The 24,602-nt window shown below is 39.7% G+C and overlaps 3 protein-coding genes across 6 annotated transcripts; all 3 read right to left on the reverse strand.

Annotated features, from left to right (window-relative positions):
• Nucleotides 1–4,037: 4,037 nt before the first annotated feature.
• On the reverse strand, nucleotides 4,038–12,007 carry ccr8.2 (chemokine (C-C motif) receptor 8.2). The gene is made up of 3 exons (XM_078253423.1): nucleotides 11,855–12,007; nucleotides 10,105–10,182; nucleotides 4,038–9,642 (listed from the first exon to the last, which is right to left on the reverse strand). The coding sequence occupies exons 2-3, from the start codon at nucleotides 10,170–10,172 to the stop codon at nucleotides 8,532–8,534; spliced, it is 1,179 nt and encodes a 392-aa protein (XP_078109549.1). The 5' UTR covers nucleotides 10,173–10,182; nucleotides 11,855–12,007; the 3' UTR covers nucleotides 4,038–8,531.
• A 699-nt stretch (nucleotides 12,008–12,706) lies between these two features.
• Nucleotides 12,707–16,505, reverse strand: LOC144519906 (C-C chemokine receptor type 2). Of its 3 annotated transcripts, none has more exons than XM_078253425.1 (4): nucleotides 16,349–16,505; nucleotides 14,220–14,374; nucleotides 13,849–14,021; nucleotides 12,707–13,643 (listed from the first exon to the last, which is right to left on the reverse strand). In XM_078253425.1, the coding sequence occupies exons 2-4, from the start codon at nucleotides 14,371–14,373 to the stop codon at nucleotides 12,942–12,944; spliced, it is 1,029 nt and encodes a 342-aa protein (XP_078109551.1). In that variant the 5' UTR covers nucleotide 14,374; nucleotides 16,349–16,505; the 3' UTR covers nucleotides 12,707–12,941. The 3 variants fall into 3 exon arrangements, with proteins under 3 accessions (XP_078109551.1, XP_078109550.1, XP_078109552.1); XM_078253424.1 differs by having other exon boundaries at nucleotides 14,220–14,377; XM_078253426.1 differs by lacking the exon at nucleotides 16,349–16,505 and adding an exon at nucleotides 15,500–16,102 and having other exon boundaries at nucleotides 14,220–14,377.
• A 3,537-nt stretch (nucleotides 16,506–20,042) lies between these two features.
• Nucleotides 20,043–22,708, reverse strand: LOC144519907 (C-C chemokine receptor type 5-like). 2 transcript variants are annotated; one of them, XM_078253427.1, is made up of 3 exons: nucleotides 22,554–22,707; nucleotides 21,225–21,380; nucleotides 20,043–21,048 (listed from the first exon to the last, which is right to left on the reverse strand). In XM_078253427.1, exons 1-3 carry the CDS (start codon nucleotides 22,558–22,560, stop codon nucleotides 20,144–20,146), a joined length of 1,068 nt encoding a protein of 355 aa, XP_078109553.1. In that variant the 5' UTR covers nucleotides 22,561–22,707; the 3' UTR covers nucleotides 20,043–20,143. The 2 variants fall into 2 exon arrangements, with proteins under 2 accessions (XP_078109553.1, XP_078109554.1); XM_078253428.1 differs by lacking the exon at nucleotides 21,225–21,380 and having other exon boundaries at nucleotides 22,554–22,708.
• Nucleotides 22,709–24,602: the final 1,894 nt, after the last annotated feature.

Here is a 24,602-nt window from a genome sequence, read left to right on the forward strand (position 1 = left end):
GTATTGTTTATACATGTCGGTGTTGTCTGCATTTTTATTCTACTGTTGATTTATGTGGCTTAATATTGCTTGTGATATTGTCTGCTATTTTTGTTGAATTGTCGAGTTTTTTTTCTTTTTTGACTAATTCTAGCGACGATACACTACACACTACGCGAGGAAATCGGTTGTATAATTGATCATAACAGGCTGCAAATCCCCCAAGCAATATTACCAGTGAGTCACTCCAAATAGATTCATAATCTGCCTCAATTAATTGTTAGATTTCTTATCATGACAAGCACATCCTTATGAATGAGGCTAGAGTCCACAGAACTGAAGTCACAAGGCTGCAGTAGAAAAATAAAATGTTGTGGATAAAGTTTGAAAAAGGGCCAAAATATAATCCTCAAATGGAGATTCACGCAAAAAACACAATAACAACATATCCGTGTTAAGAATACAAACCAAAGACTATTTATTTGTGTTTTTTATAACAATATTTTATTAAAAGTAATATTAAACATAACCTTACAAAAATATATGCTTGTGTTGACATGTTCAGTCGCATATATCAGCATGATTGCTATGACAAAAAAACAAAAAACAAATGCTACAATATGATGCTTCTCTTTAGAATAGAATAGAGACATAAACATTTAAACAAATAATAATCAGTTAAGATACCATGATACCCTTGATAATACTATAATCAAGTAACCGGTTCAATCCCCAGAACGGCAGGATAAAATCTGGGAGGGGAAAGTGAAAATCCACACTCATTACCACTACTGAGGTGCCCTTGAGCCAAGTCCCTTAATCCCAGCTGCTCCAGTGGAGCTGCTCAGTGGCCAGCAGATCAGACTCTAGTTGTACTGGGTAGCTTCCAGGTGTGAATGTGTAACTGTGTGAATGTGATCAGGAGAGCATTGCTCTCAGTATACTTCCCCTGAATAAATAAAGGTGAAAAATACTGGAAATATTGTATGATGTAATTAAGCAATGGCTGCAATTAACGATTATTTTCATTGTCGATTAATCTGTTGATTATTTACTCGATTAATCGATTAGTTGTTTGGTCTATAAAATGACAGAAATGGTGAAAAATGTCAAGTGGTGTTTTCCAAAGCCCAAGATGACGGCCTCAAATGTCTTGTTTTGTCAACAACTCAAAGATATTCAGTTTACAGTCATATAGGAGAATTTTACACGTCAAAGTCAGTTTATTACTGAAGGTTAGACCTTAGGGTGTGAAAACAGTTGCATGTCTTGGCTCTGAGGTTTTTTTCACCGAGCATTTTTTTTGGCATTTTGCCATTACGTGGGCTACAGTAAGGAAATGCCTTGAGAGAGAGGGTCGGTGACGTGCAACAAAGGTGGCCAACTTAAATCAAACCGAGGATGTTGCAGTTAGGATATGGTATGCATAATATCCACTTGGCTAGTCAGTCTGCATGATAGAATATAGAGTATAATGATTTCAAAATGACTTGTTTTCGTGAAATGCTGATTAATCTCATTAGAAATTTTGCAGAGATATTTCCAAAATGTGACAGCAAAATGCTAATTTGTGAACAGAGACTGCAAAGGTTAAGCTGACAACATATGCTTCCTCTTTTTTTCATGTTGTGGTTTTCTCTAGGTTGAGGTGAGGTGCAAATCTGCTGTTACAGATGCTTTGAAACTTGCAGTACTTAGGTTTCCAGCTGCACTAGGGACATTTTGCTGTGCAAAAGCTTTGCTATTTCTTTTTAGCTATTAGCTATATTTAGCTATTTGTTTCACTTCTCTTAATGGTATTTGCCCTAAGGTGTAGAGCCCCTGGTGATACTTCGAGCAAAGTTTAATGTTGCGTTGAGCCTTCTTAGTGTTTTAAAAATAGCAATTTTGAGGCTAGCATAAAAGTGCCCCTAGCACTCCCATTCAAAAGGCCATTTGACCAAAAAACGAAAATTCGGTAAATCTTAAAAGTGGCGATTCCGTCCTAAATATGCTTTTAAACGAAAGTTTGACTCGGGTACATTCACAAAAAGACCCTAGGTTGCATTTTGGTGAGAGTTACACTTTAAGTAAGATAAGCTGCACTGTTAAACAAAAGCAACAACAACAATGTTGTTTTGTTCTTGCAGTCCAATTCAGAAATGCATGTCAGTAAAATAGATAGTAGGGCAAAATACATATTAGAAATAAACTACTAGATTGAAACTGAAATGCTTAGCTAGCTGGTATTAAAAAATGTTATACTAGGCTTGAAGTAAAGTGCAACAGTGGAAGCTAGGGAGGCACAGATGGAAAAGAAGCCTCATAGAGTTTATGACAAAGTGATTTAAGCATTAAAGAACAAGATATAGTGGTATGTGTGTAAACTGTAGGTTTAATCTTACCTTGGTAAGTCTTCTGGATTTTTTCCACTTAAAGCAACAACAGCAGGGATGGTTGTAGCCATGGCGAGCTTCCTGAAGAAAAAAAAAAAAAAACATGACCTACTTTCTACAACAGAGCCACACAGATCAGATTTCTTTTTACAATTTAAACACAGAGTAACATTCAGGAGTTGGAGGGGAGGATTGACTCTGGTGGGCAGACTGAAACTTTAAAATAATCTCTTATCTGAGAAACCATGCCTTTTTAGCCTTGGCTTTTCGCTTGCTGCTGTTTTGTTTTGCTTTTTTGCCTTATGTTTTTTTAAATTTGTAAATATAACAATTTACGGAAAATATTGTTAAAGCTTGTGTCATGTTGTGCACCCCCACTGGTTGTGAATGGTTGGTGCCCCTGGACACTGGCCCAAGTGCACTTATGGATAATCCGGGCATGGGTGAACGACTATACATTTGGTCAATGTTTTCTTTCTTTCATTCCAATTTCGGGTCTGCCAGTCACAGTGAAAACCGGGGACATTTCCGGGGACAACTCCAGCCGGGGACAAGTCACCGAAAGCGGGGACTGTCCCCGGAAAGCGGGGACGTCTGGTCACCCTAGCTAACCCTGGATTTCCACCAAATGCGTGGACCAAATGCTGCGGACCGGCTCCGCTGCGTATCGGCTCCGTGCTCCGCCGTCCGTCAATACCCACCTGGTCCGGATTTGTTGCGGTACGGCTGCGGCCATGACTGACAGCTGAAATCACTAGATCTTGCGAATTCAGGTAGAATAGAACCACAAAACCAACAACAGTTTGTTTCCATCCAGAGGAGTAGAGGGGAAACAACTCTATGCTGTGTTTTCGAGGTGTAGTGCAGGGAAATATGATCCGCCGTGAGCACGGTGTATTTTATTTTCAAAATGAACCTGATGTTTTATTTTGTTTCTCTGCTCGACTTCCTGTCCCGCACTATCTGCCGTGTGCTGAATTGCTGCGCAGCTTTCCGGCGTCCGGCAAAAATAGAAGCTCTGCATATCTGCTCCGGAGGGCGGCGGATCGCCGGAGCTGTGCTGGAGTCAGAACACAGCCGTTCCACAGTCAGTGGAAATACACACATTGACTTTAATGGAAACCTAATGACTCCGCCGCCGTTCCGCAGCCGTTTCGCAGCCGTTTCGCAGCCGTTCCGCAGCCGTTTCGCAGCCGTTTCGCAGCCGTTTCGCAACCGGTGGAAATTGGGGGTAATGGGTATCGTAGCTTCCCGGCCCCGGCAAGTATGAAGAAGGAAACATGGAGGACCACACGTATTCAAAATCCAAATTTCAGGAACAGGAGTCTTCTTCTTCGCCCAGAAAAAGAAAAAGGATATTGAAAAGAGCAAGAGACCGGCTTTTTGAAGCGTGAAGGCTACCGTAGCTGTAATACATACTTTGAACTGCGTGGCGCGAGAGAGTTGATTGCGATATATATGATTGCAATGCTGGATGGGAGAAATCCCTACACATTGGACCTTTAAACACAGTTTTAATGTTCTTGAGTTTTATTGCAATGTTGATATGGTAAATCCACATTCAATAATTTGTTTTCCCATTAATGGTAAAAAAAAAAAATCTAATCCAGTGAATTTCTGTGATTTATTTAAATCCATTTTTATGCATAGATTTTTTTTTTTTAAGATCCATTTTTTATTGATGATAAACAGGTACACTTTCAGTAATAGTACAGGTTTAGACTTTTAAAAACATCACAAATCCTTATACCTCACAAATACAGAACAAACATCCCCACCCTATATATCTTATTAAAAAGTGTGTGTGTGTGTGTGTGTGTGTGTGTGTGTGTGTGTGTGTGTGTGTGTGTGGGTGTGTGTGTGTGTGTTCTTGTTTAACTATATTCGTGGGGTCCAACAACCGGGAGTCCAGTATACTTGTGGGGTCCGGACAGCTTTGTGGGGCCAAAATGCTGGACCCCACAACTTTAAAGTGTTGTCTGCATTTTTATTCTATTGTTGATTTATGTGGTTTAATATTGCTTATGATATTGTCTGCTATTTTTGTTGAATTGTCGAGGTTTTTCTCTTTTTTGACTAATTCTAGCGACGATACACTACACACTACGCGAGGAAATCGGTTGTATAATTGATCATAACAGGCTGCAAATCCCCCAAGCAATATTACCAGTGAGTCACTCCAAATAGATTCATAATCTGCCTCAATTAATTGTTAGATTTCTTATCATGACAAGCACATCCTTATGAATGAGGCTAGAGTCCACAGAACTGAAGTCACAAGGCTGCAGTAGAAAAATAAAATGTTGTGGATAAAGTTTGAAAAAGGGCCAAAATATAATCCTCAAATGGAGATTCACGCAAAAAATACAATAACAACATATCCGTGTTAAGAATAAAAACCAAATATTTATTTGTGTTTTTTATAACAATATTTTATTAAAAGTAATATGACACATTAAACATAACCTTACAAAAATATATGCTTGTGTTGGCACGTTCAGTCGCATATATCAGCATGATTGCTATGACAAAAAAAACAACAACAAATGCTACAATATGATGCTTCTCTTTAGAATAGAATAGAGACATAAACATTTAAACAAATAATAATCAGTTAAGATACCATGATACCCTTGATAATACTATAATCAAGTAACCGGTTCAATCCCCAGAACGGCAGGATAAAATCTGGGAGGGGAAAGTGAAAATCCACACTCATTACCACTACTGAGGTGCCCTTGAGCCAAGTCCCTTAATCCCAGCTGCTCCAGTGGAGCTGCTCAGTGGCCAGCAGATCAGACTCTAGTTGTACTGGGTAGCTTCCAGGTGTGAATGTGTAACTGTGTGAATGTGATCAGGAGAGCATTGCTCTCAGTATCAGTCCCTCCAGGATTTCCCGGCCTTAACCCGGCGGTTATTGAGCTTTATATTGTTAGTTAACTTCCTAGCCTGGCCAGGGACACATTCATACGGTTTGATAAAGTACTGACTATAACTTATCATTGCACTTACAATAACGAGCGCAGCTGTCCTCAATTTAGGTCAACGTGTCATCTCATCTTCGTTTTTTCCTGCATCCACCATGTGTGTGTGCGCGCGCGTCAGTCGCGGGGGGAATGGAGCAGCAGCCCCACCCGCTGCAGACAGCCGACAGCCAGGATTGAAACGGCAGCAACTTCAGCGACTTTTAAATCGTTATAGTCTACATTGATGTTAAAATGTATACAGGTTGTCAGGACGGTCTGAAATGCTTTGCATGGTCTTTCGCTGTACGTTTTGTTGGTAAATGTGAGATGTTCAAGTCACACACACGTCTCATCTTCATATCACAAACAAGGAAATGATCAACCCGTTCTCACTCCCGCTTGGTCATTGGCTCTCAGAGTGCACGTGGGATTGCTGGGATTGGTTGAAATTGCGGGAAACTTCAGGTTATTGGTCAAATTTGCGAAGAAGTTGCAGTGATTGGTCAAAATTGCGAGCCGCACCAAATTCGCGGTGATTTGGTGCGATCATGACATCGCGAAATCCTGGAGGGACTGAATAAAGGTGAAAAATAGTGGAAATATTGTATGATGTAATTCAGCAATGGCTGCAATTAACGATTATTTTCATTGTCGATTAATCTGTTGATTATTTACTCGATTAATCGATTAGTTGTTTGGTCTATAAAATGACAGAAATGGTGAAAAATGTCGACCGGTGTTTTCCAAAGCCCAAGATGACGGCCTCAAATGTCTTGTTTTGTCAACAACTCAGTTTACAGTCATATAGGAGTGAAGAAACTATAGATAATATTCACATTTAAGAAGCTGAAATCAGATCATTTTTTCGTTTTTTTCATAAAGATTGACTCCAACCAATTAATCCATTATCACAAATAGGTGGCGATTACTGTAACAGTTGACAACAAATCGATTCATTTTTGCAGTTCTAAATTCAGCCAATGAAAATTTTGAAACTGCCCCACCTGGAAAATATGGTTCATTTTACTGACTGCACTAGCACTTAGAGGCCACTTTGTCAATTCAGGTGGATTTCCGACCAGAATACTACTGTCATTAATGAGAATGTGTACTTTTAAAGGGGCACTTCACCAATTTTACACGTCAGTCAGTTTATTACTGAAGGTTAAACCTTATGGTGTGAAAACAGTTGCATGTCTTGGCTCTATAGAAATTCATTTATGCATCCAGGTAATTGGATGAGTTGTTTTTTTTCACCGAATATTTTTTGGGCACTTTGCCATTATGTTTTTTGGCATTTTGCCATTATGTGGGCTACAGTAAGGAAATGCCTTGAGAGAGGGGGGGTGACGTGCAACAAAGGTGGCCAACTTAAATCAAACTGAGGATGTTGCAGTTAGGATATGGTATGAATAATATCCACTTGGCTAGTCAGTCTGCATGATAGAATATAGAGTATAATGATTTCAAAATGACTTGTTTTCGTGAAATGCTGATTAATCTCATTAGAAATTTTTCAGAGATATTTCCAAAATTTGACAGCAAAATGCTAATTTGTGAACAGAGACTGCAAAGGTTAAGCTGACAACATATGCTTCCTCTTTTTTTCATGTTGTGGTTTTCTCTAGGTTGAGGTGAGGTGCAAATCTGCTGTTACAGATGCTTTGAAACTTGCAGTACTTAGGTTTCCAGCTGCACTGGGGACATTTGCTTTGCAAAAGCTTTGCTATTTCTTTTTAGCTATTAGCTATGTTTAGCTATTTGTTTCACTTCTTTTAAACAGTCCCTCTAGGATTTTTTTTGGCCTTTTTTTGCGATTGTTGCGGCCCAAAATGTCTGATTTTGCGGGAGCTTTTGTAAAAATTGCAATAAAAGTTGCAATGTCTCAGGATGGAGAAGGCTCAGGATGCTACAAATGTTGGTGTAATATAAAAATGGCTGGTGGATTTAAGACAAATAATAATTTATTGAATAAATCAAATGTGAACATATCTGTCAGTGGCTTGTTGATCTTTACATTGTTAGTTAATTTCCTAACCTGGCCTGGGACACACATTCATACGGTTTGATAAAGTACTTATTGGACTTATTGCACTTACAATAACGAGCGTAGCTGTCCTCAATTTAGGTAATCTTGTACGTTTCATCTCCGGTTTTTCCTGCATCTTCCGTGTGTGTTTGTGTGTGTGTATGTCAGTCGCGGGGGGAACTGAGCAGCCCCGCCCGCTGCAGAGAGCGGACAGGAAACAGCAGCCGCTTTCAGCGACTTTATAGTGAAAAAACGTTACAGCGTACATTGATGTTAAAATGTATACAGGTTGGCAGGACGGTCTGAAATGTTTTGCATGGTCTTTCGCTGTATGTTTTGTTGGGAAATGTGAGATGTGAAATGAATTTGGCGACGTACGTGTGACGTCAACCTGTTCTCACTCCCACTTGGTCATTGGCTCTCAGAGTCAAATACTGATGCAAAGTCTGGCATGTGGGACTGCTGGGATTGGTTGAAGTCGCGGGAAACTCCGGTTATTGGTGAAATTTGTAGAAAAGTTGCGGTGATTGGTCAAAATTGCGAGTTGCACCAAAGTCGCGGCGATTGGTTGAATTTGCGTGAATTGTTGCGGTCGCGACATTGCGAAATCCTGGAGGGACTGCTTAATGGTGTTTGCCCTGCAAGGAACTGGTCAGCATCTGAGTTTGTCTCTCTCTAAAAAAGAGAAGACAACATTTATTTCGGGGCTATTTCTGACCTACTTTAAAATTCCAGATACAATCTGCTTCATCAACTCTGTTAAAGATCTTGCATATCCAGAACCATATTTACAGTACATTTCCATTGTACATTTTTATGTAGTCTATAGAACTTATAAAAGTGTAAAGATAAATACCTTTACATTTATACACGGTTACACTGTGTTTGCATGTTACTCTATTACAAAATCATACCATAAGATTTAAGATTCAGGCTTGTGTCTCTCAAGCTGACACATTGTCACATTTGTCATATTCTTACATTTCCAAAACTCAAAATCAACCTAAAGCAAATTGTGAGTGAAAAATGAACTGAAGTCCTAAAATAGCCCATAAGAAGTGAGAATTAACAAGAATTGCTTCTCAACTTGACTATTTGACTTTACAAGAAATGCTCTCATTGTGGAGATGACCACACAGACAGAAATAACAACCCACCTTTATACAGTCTATGGAACACACTTTACACAGCAGTGCTCCTCTCGTCCAGGCTGGTGGTCTGTGAGTAGACTGACCCATTGATTCTGTCCTGGGGTATGCAGACTTTGACCATCTGACACAGCCTGCAGGGAGCCCTGTTTATCAACCTTAGCAGGTGCCTCCTGAACTTCTCCCCAACAAACACATAAAGGATGGGGTTGAGGCAGCTGTGAGAATAGGCAATGGCCTCAGTGACTTGTAAAGCCAATCTGATGGCTTTGCTGCTTTCACATTCTATATAGATGTGCAATAGCTCCAGTGCTTTGAAGAAGGATGCAATGTTGTAGGGGATCCAGCAGCAGAAGAAAACAACTACCACTATGAGAACTAAACGGATGGCTTGTTTCTTGGATGACGGGCTGTACAGCAGCCTCCAGACAATCTGTGAGTAGCAGAAACCCATGATGACAACCGGGACAAAAAGACCCAAAAAGTTCATTTTAAAAAGGCTGAAGATGCTCCAGATGTGAGAGTTGGATGAAGTGGTGTCGTCATTCGAAGTTGCTGTGGGATATACAGGGTAGCAGGAAAACTTAGTCCTATTAGTATTCACAACAGGCTGCTCTTTGATGAAGATAATGTCAGGGAAAGAAGCCAAAAATCCAGCCACCCATGTAAAAGCCGCTGCGATCATTCCAAAGGACCTTGTTCGTACTCTCATAGCGTAAATGGAATGTACTATAGCCAAGTACCGGTCAATGCTCATTAGAGTAATGAAAAAGATCCCACAGTAAAAAACAATATAATAAATACCAAGGACCACTTTGCACACAGCATCCCCAAACAGCCACTGGTCCCGGGCTTGGTGGGCTAGGAAGGGAAGGGTACACACCAAGAGAAGGTCAGCAACAGCCAAGTTTAGGAGGCACACGTCGGTCATGCTGCGGAGTCGCACACCACAAGCAATGACCCAGATGACCAAAGAGTTACCCAGAAGGCCCAGGAGGAAGAAAATGGCGTAGAGGGTGGGAATAAAATTGGCCCCATATTGCTCAAACACACACCTCCCGAAGTCACCCTCAGGGTAGTCATAGTAAATGTAGTATTCTGGGAGGCTTACAGTGATGCTATTGGTGAGGGGTGATGTAGTAGACCTGGTAAGAAACAGACAGAGGAACAAAACCAGCAAGGGGAAATGAATGATTAGGATGTTCCAATTATTTCAGGTCAGTGTATTGGATCTACCACAATCTTGCTTAACATAGGTGTTGGGAGTACAATACAAATTGAAACCTTTTAAGTAAGATAAGCTGCACTGTTAAACAAAAGCAACAACAACAATGTAGTTTTGTTCTTGCAGTCCAATTCAGAAATGCATGACAGTAAAATAGATGGTAGGGCAAAATACATATTAGAAATAAACTACTAGATTGAAACTGAAATGTTTAGCTAGCTGCTTATAAAAAGTATTATACTAGGCTTGAAGTAAAGTGCAACAGTGGAAGCTAGGGAGGCACAGACTGAAAAAAAAGCCTCAATGAGTTTATGACACAGTGATTTAAGCATTAAAGAACAAAATATAGTGGTATGTGTGTAAACTGTAGGTTTAATCTTACCTTGGTAAGTCTTCTGGATTCTTATTTATTCCACTTAAAGCAACAACAGCAGGGATGGTTGTAGCCATGGCGAGCTTCCTGGAAAAAAATAAATAAATAAAACATGACCTACTTTCTGAAGAAATAAACAATAGAGCCACACATATCAGATTTCTTTTTACAATTTAAACACAGAGTAACATCAGGAGTTGGAGGGGAGGATTGACTCTTCTGACCTCTTTTTTTATTTTCTCTGACAATCGCGTACCACACCCAGGATTGCAACTGAAATAAAAGCCTAAAGCAACGAGAGTTTATGGAAAGCAAAAGTGTAATTATGGTCAGATCTTGTGCCTGACTGATGGGGAAGTGACCAGTGTAGTCTAATATATTGTAGTGGGTGTACTGTACTGTATATTGGCCAGAATCTGCCTTTGGGGGAGGAGGGGTCCATATCATAGTGGGGGGTCTGGGTGTCCTCCCCCAGGGAAGTTTTAAGCAACGACTTCATTTCCTGTATTCTAATACACTTTTATGCACCAATTTACGGTGGGAATACCTTTATATAGCCTATGTGAAGAAAAAAAACACAGATGACAGTTTAAAAGCAATTGATGTGAACATATGTACAGTGATCAAAGAGAATAAGCCAGTTTAAAAAGGTGGGTTTTTAGATGAGTTTTGAAACTGGAAAGAGACTCAGTGTTGCAGATATTCAGTGGAAGTGAGTTCCAGATGAAGGGGGCTGTATAGTAAGGTAATCCTACTGCTTTAAGTTCTTTTTGATTTCTAGCTTTAGTTAGACACTTGATGACAGTAATGCTGTTCCTGCACAGTTTCTGGTGCGCTATTTTGTAGGATTCCAATAGATGGTTATCTCCGCACTGTGCTGTCCATCAAATGCTGTTCCATTGGTTGTAGAATTGACTGATGACCATCATCAATGCATCTTTTCTACATAGCAATTTTGAACAGATCGAAGACGCAGTGGGATGAGAATTCCTGTAACACTTTCTATGATGCCCAAATCTATAATGCATTATAAACATGGCCACTGAGAGTAACTTATAATCACATTATTATGCATTATAACAGTGATCATGTTTTATAAAAGATTAGTACAGGTATAGTATAGTAAGTATAGTACACTATGACCCTTGTGAGAATCATGATGCTTGACCTTACAAATAGCTATGAAAGACTTTATAATGTATTATTAAACGATCGATAATTGTTATTAAGCATTAGGAATATTTATGAGTTCTTAAAAAAACTATAATTATACAGTGCTATAAGCAGATTATAATGCATTATAAGTATTTTTACAATGCATTATAGACGCGGGCGTCATAGGAAATGCTACCAAATTTCCTCTCCCACATAGGGTAGGGAAATGTCCTGAGTGAATGTAAGTTACTTGGAAACTTAACTGAAAGTAGTTATTCTTCCTTTTCTCTTATTGAGTTCCTTTTAAAATGCAGACTCAATATAGCCATCACTGTGTCTTTAAAAGCCATTAGTAGGATAAAGTGCAATACACATTGAATTCAAATACGTGAAATGTATTGTGTTATAAACCTAATAGCCACAACTAAACCTATGGTAATAGCTGGACTAATAATGACCTCATGTCTAGAATGACTCAGAGCTACAGTTAAGTTAGGGTCAGTGGTAGTCAATTCATTTCAACACCTGTTGAGCTTTTTATCCAATAACAATTGTACAGATATGTCACATAAAGCATGTTAATGTAAAAACAGACAAACTTTACCTGCCAGCGCTGAGAACAAGATAGCTGATAGTTGTATTTCTTCTGGATCACAAGATGCTGATGTAGACAGCCAGATCAAATCAATTGTCAGCAATGCACCCAAGCTCATTATGTATTGTGTACGAGAAATGACAATTTTGCACGCCTTACACCTTGTCTTTCGTGGTGTGCAAAATAACACCTACCCCTACCCAAGCTTAGGGTGGGCTTGCATGTGAGATGTAGGGCTTGTTACTTCCTGCGAATGGTTTCGAAACGTTCATGTTAAAGACCACAGTGACTGCGGCTTATATACACAGAACCACAAGTCCACATATGCAAGCTTCAAAAGATGCAATGTGACTCGGACCAGGCCTGTAGGCACACACAGTTGCCGCTTGCAGAGCTCTGCCTACATGTTTGTGGTTTTATGCGTTGCAGAAGTGATACTAGCCATTACTGCAGTCTATTTAGTTATATCAAAACAGCACAGTGTATAGGAAGCAAATTACTTTCTCTTTGTAGGAAAAAGTTCGGACTAATATCTAAAGCGCAAATTGAGTTGATCACGTTTTCCAGATCTTAACATGTTTATGCATTATTTTGATTCAGTCAGTAGCTAAATTGTAGGCCCCGATGACTATATACCGGCTCCTTAGTCAAATATGTTTTTGTTATGACACAGGGATTCTGCTCTGCACACTTCTTGTCAAATACTTACAAGCTGCCAAGAATGACTGCGTAAAAAAGATTCATAGTGATGCAATGCAAGATGCCACGACTAGACTACACACGCATGCCAGAACGGTTTAAACTTACAGATCAATGGCCTGAAACTGTTTTTCTCACTTACTATAAAAAAGAAAAAGACAGTCAAGTTTACTTTCTTTATTTTACAAAAACAATATATTTTCACAAGTTTTAAATATACTTTGAATTACATGATTTGAAGTAATGTGTTCATAAGATTCTATAGACTTTAAAGCATTCCCTTGTTCAAACTGGAAATAATCCACAGTACCATTTTACAGCTTTTAGAAAACACACACACACACACACACACACACACACACATTGCCATCTTTGTAGCAAGGTGTGTTTATCGTTCTTAATAATCTGATTTTACAGGTGTGTTGGAAGTGTCTGTGTCTCTGGTGCTGAAAGTCCCTCTGCTCTGGCCGATGTACTTAGTCAGTATATAGCCCAGGTTCTTCCTAAACTTTTCCCCTGCGAATGCATAGATGAGTGGATTTACACAGCAGTGAGACAGTGCAATGATCTCTGCAATGCCTATGGCAGAGTTGATATATTTTGAAGCCTTGCAGGTGTTTAGGGTGTCAACGAATGGCTGCAGTGTCTGAAGGAAAACTGTGACATTGTAGGGGACCCAGCACACCACAAACACACACACTATGATGAATATCAGCTTTACAGCTCTGTTCTTTTTGGAGTTCCTGGACCTGGACAGCACAAAAAGGATTTTCACATAGCAGAAAATCATGATAGGGAGACTCACGAAAAGGCCCACGGTGTTCTCGCTGATGTTTCGCAGCATCTTCCAAAACTGCTGCCTGTCCTCTGGATACAGTGGCTGGCACTGGTAGCTGTTGTCATCTGCATTTACTATCTCCAAGGAGGCAAAGATCACCCCAGGGATTGCCATGAAGACTGATATAACCCAGATAGTGATGCTGGCTATGATTCCATAGCAAAGTGTCCGGGCTCGCATGGCTGCAACAGCGTGGACGATAGCCAGGTAGCGGTCCACACTCATTAGGGTCACAAACAACGTCCCACTGTAGAAACCCAACTGTTCAGAGGAGCAGAGGGGGAAGCAAAGTCAGAATCAGGCTTTTTCTGGCCTCAATGAGGTTTGGCTGACATTACACAGCATTTTACACACACACACACACACACACACACACACACACACACACACACACACACACACACACACACACACCTCATTAGATTTACAATACACAAATTATACAGAAAAGAAAAAAACGCCCCACCTGATAGACTCCTGTCATCAGTTTGCATGACGCAAGGTTCTGGGAATTGTAGGCCCAGAGGGGCAGTGATACAGCCATTATGAGGTCCGACAGGGCCAGGTTGAGGAGGCATATGTCTGCCATAGTCTTCAGCTTTATGTACCGGAGGAGAACCCAGAGAACGGTGGTGTTGCCTGTGAAATCAATTCAAATGATTAGTTGTTACTTATTATTTCCGGTGACAAATTGTAGAACAGAACTGTTGCACATATCTTACTTTTGCTTGACTCAGTTTCAGCTAAATGCCTTGAATGCAAATGTGCATTAAAATGTATAAATAGAGCAATACAAATGTCCTTTTCTCTTAAAAATTCAGGCCTTTTTGAACATACCTAGCAGACTTAGACAAAACAGCATGTAGTAAAGAACGGACAAGACCGTGGCTCCATTGGGAAACCATGGACCGGGATCCTGATCGCAGATGTCATTCTCATCAAAGTCGTACATGTCCGAGTACATTAATGGCTTGTTCTCTGATATGTTCATACTGCTGTGTAAGATGGAACAGAACATGCAGGGATTACTTAACTTAATAACAAAATATCTAGAATCACCCAATAAAACAAAAACCTTTGTGGTCCTTCATGTAAAGAGAGAATAGATTTAAAAATCAATGTGACTAGATGGCATCATACTATCAACAAAATAATTAGATGATTACTCAAATTAACATCAATAAAATCACAGTCAAGCTGCAAAAAATAAATCATATAAATGACATACAAGTTACAATAAGAATGATAATATTAAACTTCAAAGTTTCCAATGGGCTACAATTTGACCTTTTTTAATGTGCGTGTGTGTGTGTGTGTGTGTGTGTGTGTGTGTGTGTGTGTGTGTGTGTGTGTGTGTGTGTGTGTGTGTGTGTAAAAGTATGTTATTCCAGTTTATCTACCAACCTAAATATGGTTGGTATTGGCTCTTTTGTTTTAAACTTTATGTAAGGCATTGAGTTGATCTGTCCTTCCAAAGTAACAAGCCCAAGCTGTTCAAACCTTACATAACTCTGATTTGTTCAGGGATATGTGTAATCTGCTGCAACAACTGAATTTCCCCACTGGGGCTCAATAAAGGTGTATCTTATCTTAATTGTAACTTAGTGTTTCTCCCAGATCCATCAACAAATTAAATTAAACGTGAAAACACAAAACAAAAGAATCACCCAACAGTCTTAAACTTCCTTTATCAGTTAATTCATCTTTTCTCGCCAAAAAAACCTAATCCTGCTGTTCACTTTCCTTAGGGCCTTTGCTCTGTCCATTCAAACTAATGTCTACCAAACATCATAGATAACTAACAGAGGGTTTGGCAGAAAAATGCATTTCATTTATATTTGTACTATCATTTACAGAGACTGAACAATTTCCACCAAGAGCAAGCATTTGGTGCGACGGCTTGAGAAAAAACTTCCTTATGGGCATCTAGAGCAGGTATTCATCAAAATAAAATGAATTCAGCTTTAGCAATATTAAGAGACACCTTGTTGTTTTTGAGGCAATTCCTGATCTTACTGGATTTCTCTCTTAAGATGACTTTAATGTCTTCTGATTCTAATGTGAAGCCAAAGTGGCTGAATCTTTCAAATATAAAAAATAAATGTACAACTACTTACGATTTCAACAATGAGATCTTTTGACTCCACTCACAAATCTTCAAGAAATAGAAATAGCAGATGGTTTTCCTCTTTATTCTGATGGATACAATGTCCCCCCATCATGATGACTGAATTCTATATGTTTCACACTGAACATTTTGTACAGATAAAAGCTTCAAAGTAATAAAAGAAGAAAAAAAAACATTCACGTGTGAATTTTAGGGAATTTAGAGATGTTACTGGACTTTCCTGCCCTTTAAGTCCAACCTTTCACATTGTCATCATTTAGTGAGTCATGTCTGAAAGGCTTCTGAAAATGAAGTTCAACTGCAAAGTTGAAACCTAAGAACAATTTTCCAAATCTGAAAGAAAGCTATAGCAGTAACAAGAATGTTGGTGTTTACTATAGCTTGTGTTAACTTCCCATTATTGACTTTCTCCCTCTGAATGCAATAATGTTGAGGTACTGTACAAGCAACATTATCAACAACTATCACTAGTCTAGATGTAGCATTAACACACATCTGTCCATTAATATCACAAACTTCCTCCTAATCCGACCATAATCAAATTCATGTAATCTCTTTCAAACCACATCTCAAGTCTATTTCTCTCACTATCAACATATGTAGAACCACGTGCTTTGACACCCATGCCGACCCTCACTTCCTGTGGCTGATGTTTACACACACACACACACACACACACACACACAAACACACACACACACACACACACACACACACACACACACACACACGCATACGTAATCCTCAACTACACACTGTGATTATAAGTGTAGGAAGTGAGAGAGGTGAAGAAGTTCTAGTAAATAGCAGCTAAACATTTAAAAAATGTTGTGCTTACCGTAATGTCTGCCCAAATCACTGCTCTTGAATTTGTGTGCTCTTTTGCTGTGCATCAAGCTTACATGTCATCCTGTCAACTTGCATTGCTCGCTTTTTGTGTCAAATCCTGCTGCAGAGCTCGTTTCTGGTAAAGTGAACTCTTGGTTTTGTTGTTTCCTCCGCATTGTGTTAAAACTGCACAGAGGTGTCAGTGTGGTTTTCTGAGAAATGTATGTTAATATGTGGCAAGAAAAAAGTAGGGGGGGAATTCTAATGAGGAGCTTTTCTCTGTTTCTTTGTGTTCTTCTCAAACTAACTTTTTAGGAGTTCTTTAAATTTAAATTTAAATTTCAAAATTGTGTACTTTTAATAATAAGCTCAGAAAGACATTTTTTGAAGGCCACAAGTTTTCATCAACATCACATCGGATGTCCTCTCTTGCCATGCACCTGGGGAAAACCCCTGGCAGTCCTTTTGGACTTGTGTCCCCACATTCAGCACTCATAGCTATCACTATGGTCATGTGGGTGGTGATCAAACACTTTCCACCTCAAAGCAGAGAAAACCTGATCTACTGGGTTGAGGAAGGGGGGGATATGGAGGCAGTTACCACACCATATAACTGTGATGTGCTGCAAACCACTCTGTGACAGCTGCAGAGTGGTGAAAAGCCACATTATCGCAGACTATCACAAAAACCTAGGGGGTTCTTACTGGTTCCCCCTGTTCTGCTGGCACTAGCTCAGCGTAAAGCTGTTCTAGGAATGCTATAAGTCTTTCTGTGTTGTATGGACCAATAAGAGAAGCAAACCGTCATTGGCCCTTGCAGCACACATTGTGATATCCCCCCCTTTGACCTGGCACCTCCACAGTGGATTAGGCACTCCAAAAGGTTCTTCCCCAGGTGCATGGCAAGATGGGACATCCAATGTGATGTTGATAAAAGACTTGATGGCCTGATGCTGGAGAGAGGCAGCATTAGCCCCACAATTCCTGTTACTATTATGTACCTTTAGTTTGTAACTTTTTATCAGTGTTAATGTACATTACTAGGGACAAAATAAAATATATATCTATTGAAGCAAACTTCTGGTTTTCATTCCTTCTTGTTTACCTAAAAAAATATGTATGCAATAAAATAACAAAAATCTTGTGAAAGAATTTTACTCTTAAAATACTGATTTGCTTAAATCACTCAAATTAATTAGAACGACACAGTGGCCACTGTGGATTCCTTTAGGTTCCTGGGATCAACTATCTCACAGGACCTAAAATGGTCTCCCCACATTGACTGTGTCCAGAAATAGGCCCAGCAGAGGTTATACTTCCTGTGACAGCTAAGGAAGTTTAATCTGCCTAAGGAGCTGCTGACCACGTTCTACTCAGCCATCATTCAATCTGTCATCTGCACCTCCATCACTGTCTGGTTTGGGTCAGCCACCAAACGGGAAAGGGCCAGACTGTAACGGCCAATTCAAGCTGCAGAGAGGATCATTGGAACTGACCTTCCTTCCATCCAGGACCTGTACTGGTCCAGGGTCCGGAAAAGGGCAGCAAAAATCTCTGCAGACCCCTCACATCCTGGTCACAAACTGTTCAACCTCCTTCCCTCTGGTAGGCGATACAGGGCACTGTTCGCCAAAACCAGCCGACACAGAGACAGTTTCTTTCCCCAAGCAGTCACTCTGTTGAACACTCAGAAATAGCCCCCACCCTTACACTGAACAAAGTCAACCACCACTGTTCTGCTCATCTACCTCATGTCTATTACAATCCTATAATTACAATATTGTTATTAATATATAACCATTGCACTGATCTTCCTTGCACTGTACTCATATTTAAATCCTAAAATCTCAGTCTATTGACCGATATTGCACTATTCCTTCCCTCTCTTTTGTATATTTTTTTGTAAAATTGTAAATTCTATTGTATTGTTATACTGTACACTATTTTCTTTGTATTCTTACCGTCAACTCTGTTTTTTATTCTTAATATGTTAAGTGTTGTACTTTGAGAGCAAAGATTACCAGAGTCAAATTCCTTGTTTGTCTACGCAAACCTGGCCAATAAAGCTGATTCTGATTATTTAAACTGTAAAGATTAAAGGTTTCTAATTTCTGTATTGGTGTTTTTACTCAGTGTGTTCTGAGTGACAGTGTGTGTTGTCTCGATGAGGATTGTTCATAGTGTTTCGCTGCACTGAGTTTTGAGATGTGTGAAGAGTTGTCTTGTTTGGAATGAGTTTAGCAGGTGATGTGAACCGTTTAGCTCAGGTGGCTGTTGGTAGTGCAGACTGTAGTTAGAAGTTTTGCACATGCGGCTTCAGTTGTGACCTCTGTCGTTTAGCAATCAAAAAAAGCTGTAACTATACTGTATACTTTAATATGTTTATGTCTAAAGAAATCTATTCAGTGCTTTTTTTCCTCAACTACTGGCCCTCACAATAGAACAATCTGCCTTTATCATGGTACTAATAGACCACTAAGAAGACATTTCCTAAGAAATGATTTAAATGGTGACTAACTTAAATTACCTTTTTTTTAACATATCTCTTTTAAAGGCATACTATGTAACCTTTTCCCTTCTCGGTCTCTCTACAGGTTGTCTTTATTGGAACTACAGCTCGCGTGGCTGTAGTTCCAATGAGACAACCTGTAGGGGGACTGAAGAGGGAAAGTTACATAGTATGCCTTTAATGTATCTTCTCAGCTAAATGTTAGAGGAATGCATATTTCTCAAATGAGCACGATATAACATTATCATTGTTTGGTACTCTTAGATAGGAGAAGAGATGTAAAACTTTAATAACCTTCACTGGCAAACTAAATCACTACAGCCAATCATAACATGAACAAAAAAAGCTTAAAAGGGCATTAAGCGTAAAGCTGACATGTGAACACATGTACTGTATTTTGTGCAAATAACATCTGAAATGGCAGTAAAATAACCAAGACAAAAGAAGAACATATTACTGTAAACACTAGATGCAAATTTGCAAAATACTGTATCGAGAAAATATCAAAACTTTCAGTTGTGTATGATGAGCCAAACTTCAACATCAACAGATTTAAATCCATGATGAATGATGACGTTTGAATGTGCGAAAGGTGCTACATAACCCTGTGTTAGTTTCACTTTGTGGCTTTGATTCATCATCAAACATTTGAATGAAAAGCTTTTTCCACAAGGAATGTGAAAACAAAACAATTCCATGTTGTAAAAGACTACATTGTTTCTCTAAAAATGGTATGCCATATATCATATCAAAAGCTATAGCTTTCCCATACCGTATCATTTTTTTCTTTATCTTGCAGGCTCATCAACTAATGTGTGAACGTTTTAAACACATCTGGCACAGATAAACAAACTTTGTGGTTACAAGGTGTCACAAACAAGAGGCTCATGGTTTCAGTCAATGTTCAGCAGGAAAAGGAGGGACACTGCATGGCATTTGTAAAATACCTGAGATCATATAGAAGATAATGATGCTCATCAGATCACACCTAATGAGCCTACACATCTGGCATCTTATGGTCCAAACCAAATATTCCAGTGCAAATTCAAAATGCAAATACAACCAAAAAGGTCTAAAGATAATATGTACAGGGGCAGGCACTGTAAAACAATACTGATGAATAACACTGTCATAGGTGGAAACTGGAAGTGACAAACAAATCATGCAACATGTATAAGGATAACATGCTTTCGGCAGTAGTAGCCTTAATAACAAGGCTACCCGGATCAAAGATGTCAACTCTGCAGGTGATGTCCATAACGCATAATATATACAACATAATCTGCCCTCCACCTCCTACAGCATGAGATTGGAGGTGACATCAGAGGACCTGGACACATTTGAGCTTTTCCTGTATGAGCTATCTGACAGATCTCTGTTGGAGGGAAGGAAAATCCCAGGCATCCATTTCCTCAACAGCTGCAAGGCTCGTTTCATGAACTTTTGTCCCACAAAGGCGTATATGATGGGGTTCAGGCAGCAGTGAGTGTAAGCAAAGGTCTCAGTCACTGTTACTGACAGCCTTAAATTTGATTCCATGTTGCAATTTGTTGGCAATACACCTTCAGATTTCAGAAACATCAAGAAAAGGGAAATGTTATATGGGGCCCAGAATATGAAAAAGGCCATCACTATAGAGACGATCAGCTTGACGACGCGGTGCTTCTTTGCACTCCTCATGTTCACCAGTATGGGGATGATCCTGGAGTAGCAAACTATCATCACCAGCAAGGGAATCATGAGACCCAATACATTAATTGTCAAGGTGTGATAACTCTTCCAGGCATCGTTTGGGACGTAGCTACAAGTCTGCTCTTGGGAGTCATTTGTCACCTTTGTGAAGATAATAACCGGTAGAGAGACACACAAGCTCAGCATCCAGACGAACACGGTCATAGCGATGCTTAACCTCACAGTGCGATACCGGGCCACCTTTTGAGTGTGCATGATGACAACGTAGCGGTCCAGCGTCATGACAATCATGAAGAAGATGCTGCTGAAGAACCCAGTGTTATGAGAGCCAGAGGTGAAACGGCACATAAAGTCTCCAAAAGTCCATTGACGGACCACAGAGTAGTGAGAGTAGAAAGGTAGCGTGAGGACAAAGAGGAGGTCGGAGAGAGCCAGGTTGAAGAGGCAGATGTCTGTCAAGTTGGTCTGGTTGCGATGCTTCACCAAGACACACACCACTAGGCCATTGCCTTGAGAGATGGAGGAAATGACATGTTAAATATGTGATATTACTGAGCATCATATGTAAAGTAATGGTCTCCTTTAGCCTACTGACTCTCTCACGCACGCACACACACACACACACACACACACACACACACACACACACACACACACACACACACACACACACACACACACATACCTAGGAAGCCGAGGATGAAAACCAAGCTATAGAGAGTGGGCAGAAACACCTTGCCAAATGCCTTCAAATCTGTGTTGCTGCAAGGAGCAAAGTCCGGAAGTTCTTTATCATAATATGATGAATAATCTGCAATTGTGGTTGCATGTTCTCCTTCATCTGTGGACAGAAAATTTTAATTTCAACATTTACAGCATCTAACCTTATTTTAGATGTAATTCCTGCACATTAGGAAATACTATAGCCTACTGTACATTAAAAGGACCAGGTTGCATGTAAACACATGCCGTTAGTGGAGGTAAGTGGAATTTAGTTTTTGGTGTGCACAGCATTGAAAAATGTCATTAACAATTTTTAGCTAGTCTGCATCATGTTGACAATTTTCATAGAGACTTTTTTTTTTTTTTTTTGGCAGGAAGTAGTTCCAAAACAGCTGTTCACCGTGGGGTCCGTGATAATTCATTGGGGCCACTGTTTAGTTACTGCTAATTGTCATTTTTTAATGCTGTGAGCACCACAAACTAAATTCCATTTAACTCTACTGTGCTGGTGTAAATGCAGACATCTTACACATGGATATCTCAAAACCATATGAGTAAAATGAATTGACCTGCCTGCAAATAAAACCAAAACTAACTGCACAGATAGAAAGTATATGATCATTTGTCATTTGGGTGAATAAACCATCAAAGTCAATTGATATTAGAGGTTAGTATGCCCCCTGCTGGTCTTCACACCTCATGCACTCCCTTGTTGGAAATATTTATCAGGATGACGCATTAATCTACAAGGGGTGGACAAAATAATATAAACCATGTATAAAAAAGAACTTAAATTCATAGTTCTTATAGAGCAACTGGACAACTGGTGTCCAGTTGCTCATATGAGGTTGCATCATCATCATAGTTGTGTTCCCCATATACAGTTATTTTAGATATACTGTATATTTTTAAGTTTTGAAATGTTAATCAAGTAACTTAAGATTTTATATACTTTAAACTGCTGTTTGAAGGCTATTTGTTTGACGAATACAAATAGTATAAAGAACACTTTGATAACTTCTTATATTTTATATTTCTTAGTTTTCACAAGCAATTGTAACATAATAAAATAAAAGTAATCTCAAGACTGTTTACTAAAAATCCATATGGGAACCTAAAGAAATGATGAAGTTGCATTACAGCATTCACATTTAAGTGAAAAAAACAACAACATAAAACTGACAGCAATGTATTAAGCATTACAAATGATCCCGCACAAATATTTCTTCAACAAGTCAATAATACATTGACTACACATGCAAAACATGTACAGTTGTTAGATTGCATTCACCTGACATTGTGATACGTATCTCAGAGATGCTTTTTCCTATCAGGTAGTCTGTGGCAGCACTTCAGAGCTTTTTAATTCTCTGTCCGGATCTTTATGGATACAAAGTCCTCAAATGTACAGTGATGAACTAACTGTCTGAAAGCCAGCACTCCCTTATTAATAAGCAGCACAGAAACAAAAGTGCAGCTGTCGTTTCCTGTAAGTCCCTAACAAGATCTTTATCAGGGGTACACATTTCACAGTACATGCTTTATCTTCAGACAGCCAAAATACCACACTGGCAACTAAAAAAACAAAGCATGTACTCATATGGTCCCAAGCATGTCAGACTTTCACCTACATCCAATTATTTTTCTTAAGGATTCAAATAATTTTTACCACATAAAATAATAGTCTAAAAAAAAGTGAAAAGTTTGAGTAGGTCTATTTGAAGAAATGTAGCCTACGCATGAATGGGTTTACCAACTGATTATAGTCAGAAGTATGGCTCTTTTTTACCACTTTGTAATGTAGACATCTTTAATACAATCAGAGCAATAATAATTAAGATTTAGTCATAGTTCAGTATACAATAATAAAAGCGTTTGACCATTAATCAGGGAGTGATTGCATGTTCCAGTCAATTAAAGTGACAGGGCTACCCTTTCTTGATGATGTGTGACTGTGTCCTATTTTAGGCTACATATTGCTCTTCTTCTTTTTGTTATTATTATCATTATAATAATGCTTTTTCTCCGCTGACTATCCAATATCCAACTCCATGTAGAGCACCATGTAGAACTGATTGCAGTAAGGTCGTGGAGTGGTCTATGAGTGACCTCTTGGTTTTGTTGTTTCCTCCGCATCGTGTTAAAACTGCACAGTGGTGTCAGTGTGGTTTTCTAATCATGAGCTTTTCTCTGTTTCTTTGTGTTCTTCTCAAACTAACTTTTTATGAGTTTTTTAATTTCAATTTCAAAATTGTGTACTTTTAATAATAAGCTCAGAAAGACATTTTTTGAAGGCCACAAGTTTTCATCAACATCACATCGGATGTCCTCTCTTGCCATGCACCTGGGGAAAACCCCTGGCGCCTGTTCGTCGGGATGTCGGGGACGACATCTGTGTTGAGGGAGAGTGTGTAAAGGTGATATTTTGAATACATTGAATGGGAATATATACATAGGTTCTTCTGTAATATACTTAAAAATGTGCATAAAAGTATTAAGTAAGTAGTAAGTTAAAACTGCTAAGTTAAAATGCTGTAAGTCATTACACTACTTGGTTAAACTACTTGGTTAAAAAGATGGTCATTCATTTCTTTACTGAGTTAAAATGCACTATGATCTCCATCCATCCATCCATCCATCTTCATCCGCTTATCCGGGGTCGGGTCGCGGGGGTAGCAGCTCCAGCAGGGGACCCCAAACTTCCCTTTCCCGGGCCACATTAACCAGCTCCGACTGGGGGATCCCGAGGCGTTCCCAGGCCAGGTTAGAGATATAATCCCTCCACCTAGTCCTGGGTCTCCCCCGAGGCCTCCTCCCAGCTGGACGTGCCTGGAACACCTCCCTAGGGAGGCGCACAGGGGGCATCCTTACCAGATGCCCGAACCACCTCAACTGGCTCCTTTCGACGCAAAGGAGCAGCGGCTCTACTCCGAGCTCCTCACGGATAACTGAGCTTCTCACCCTATCTCTAAGGGAGACACCAGCTACCCTCCTGAGGAAACCCATTTCGGCCGCTTTTACCCTGGATCTTGTTCTTTCGGTCATGACCCAGCCTTCATGACCATAGGTGAGGGTAGGAACAAAAACTGACCAGTAGATTGAGAGCTTTGCCTTCTGGCTCAGCTCTCTTTTCGTCACAACGGTGCGATAAATTGAATGTAATACCGCACCTGCTGTGCCGATTCTCCGACCAATCTCCCCGCTCCATTGTCCCTCACTCGCGAACAAGACCCCAAGGTACTTGAACTCCTTCACTTGGGGTAAGGACTCATTCCCTACCTGGAGAAAGGCACTCCATCGGTTTCCTGCTGAGAACCATGGCCTCCGATTTAGAGGTGCT

This window comes from Sander vitreus, chromosome 6 (genome assembly GCF_031162955.1).
Source record: "Sander vitreus isolate 19-12246 chromosome 6, sanVit1, whole genome shotgun sequence".
Taxonomy (NCBI): Eukaryota; Metazoa; Chordata; class Actinopteri; order Perciformes; family Percidae; genus Sander; species Sander vitreus.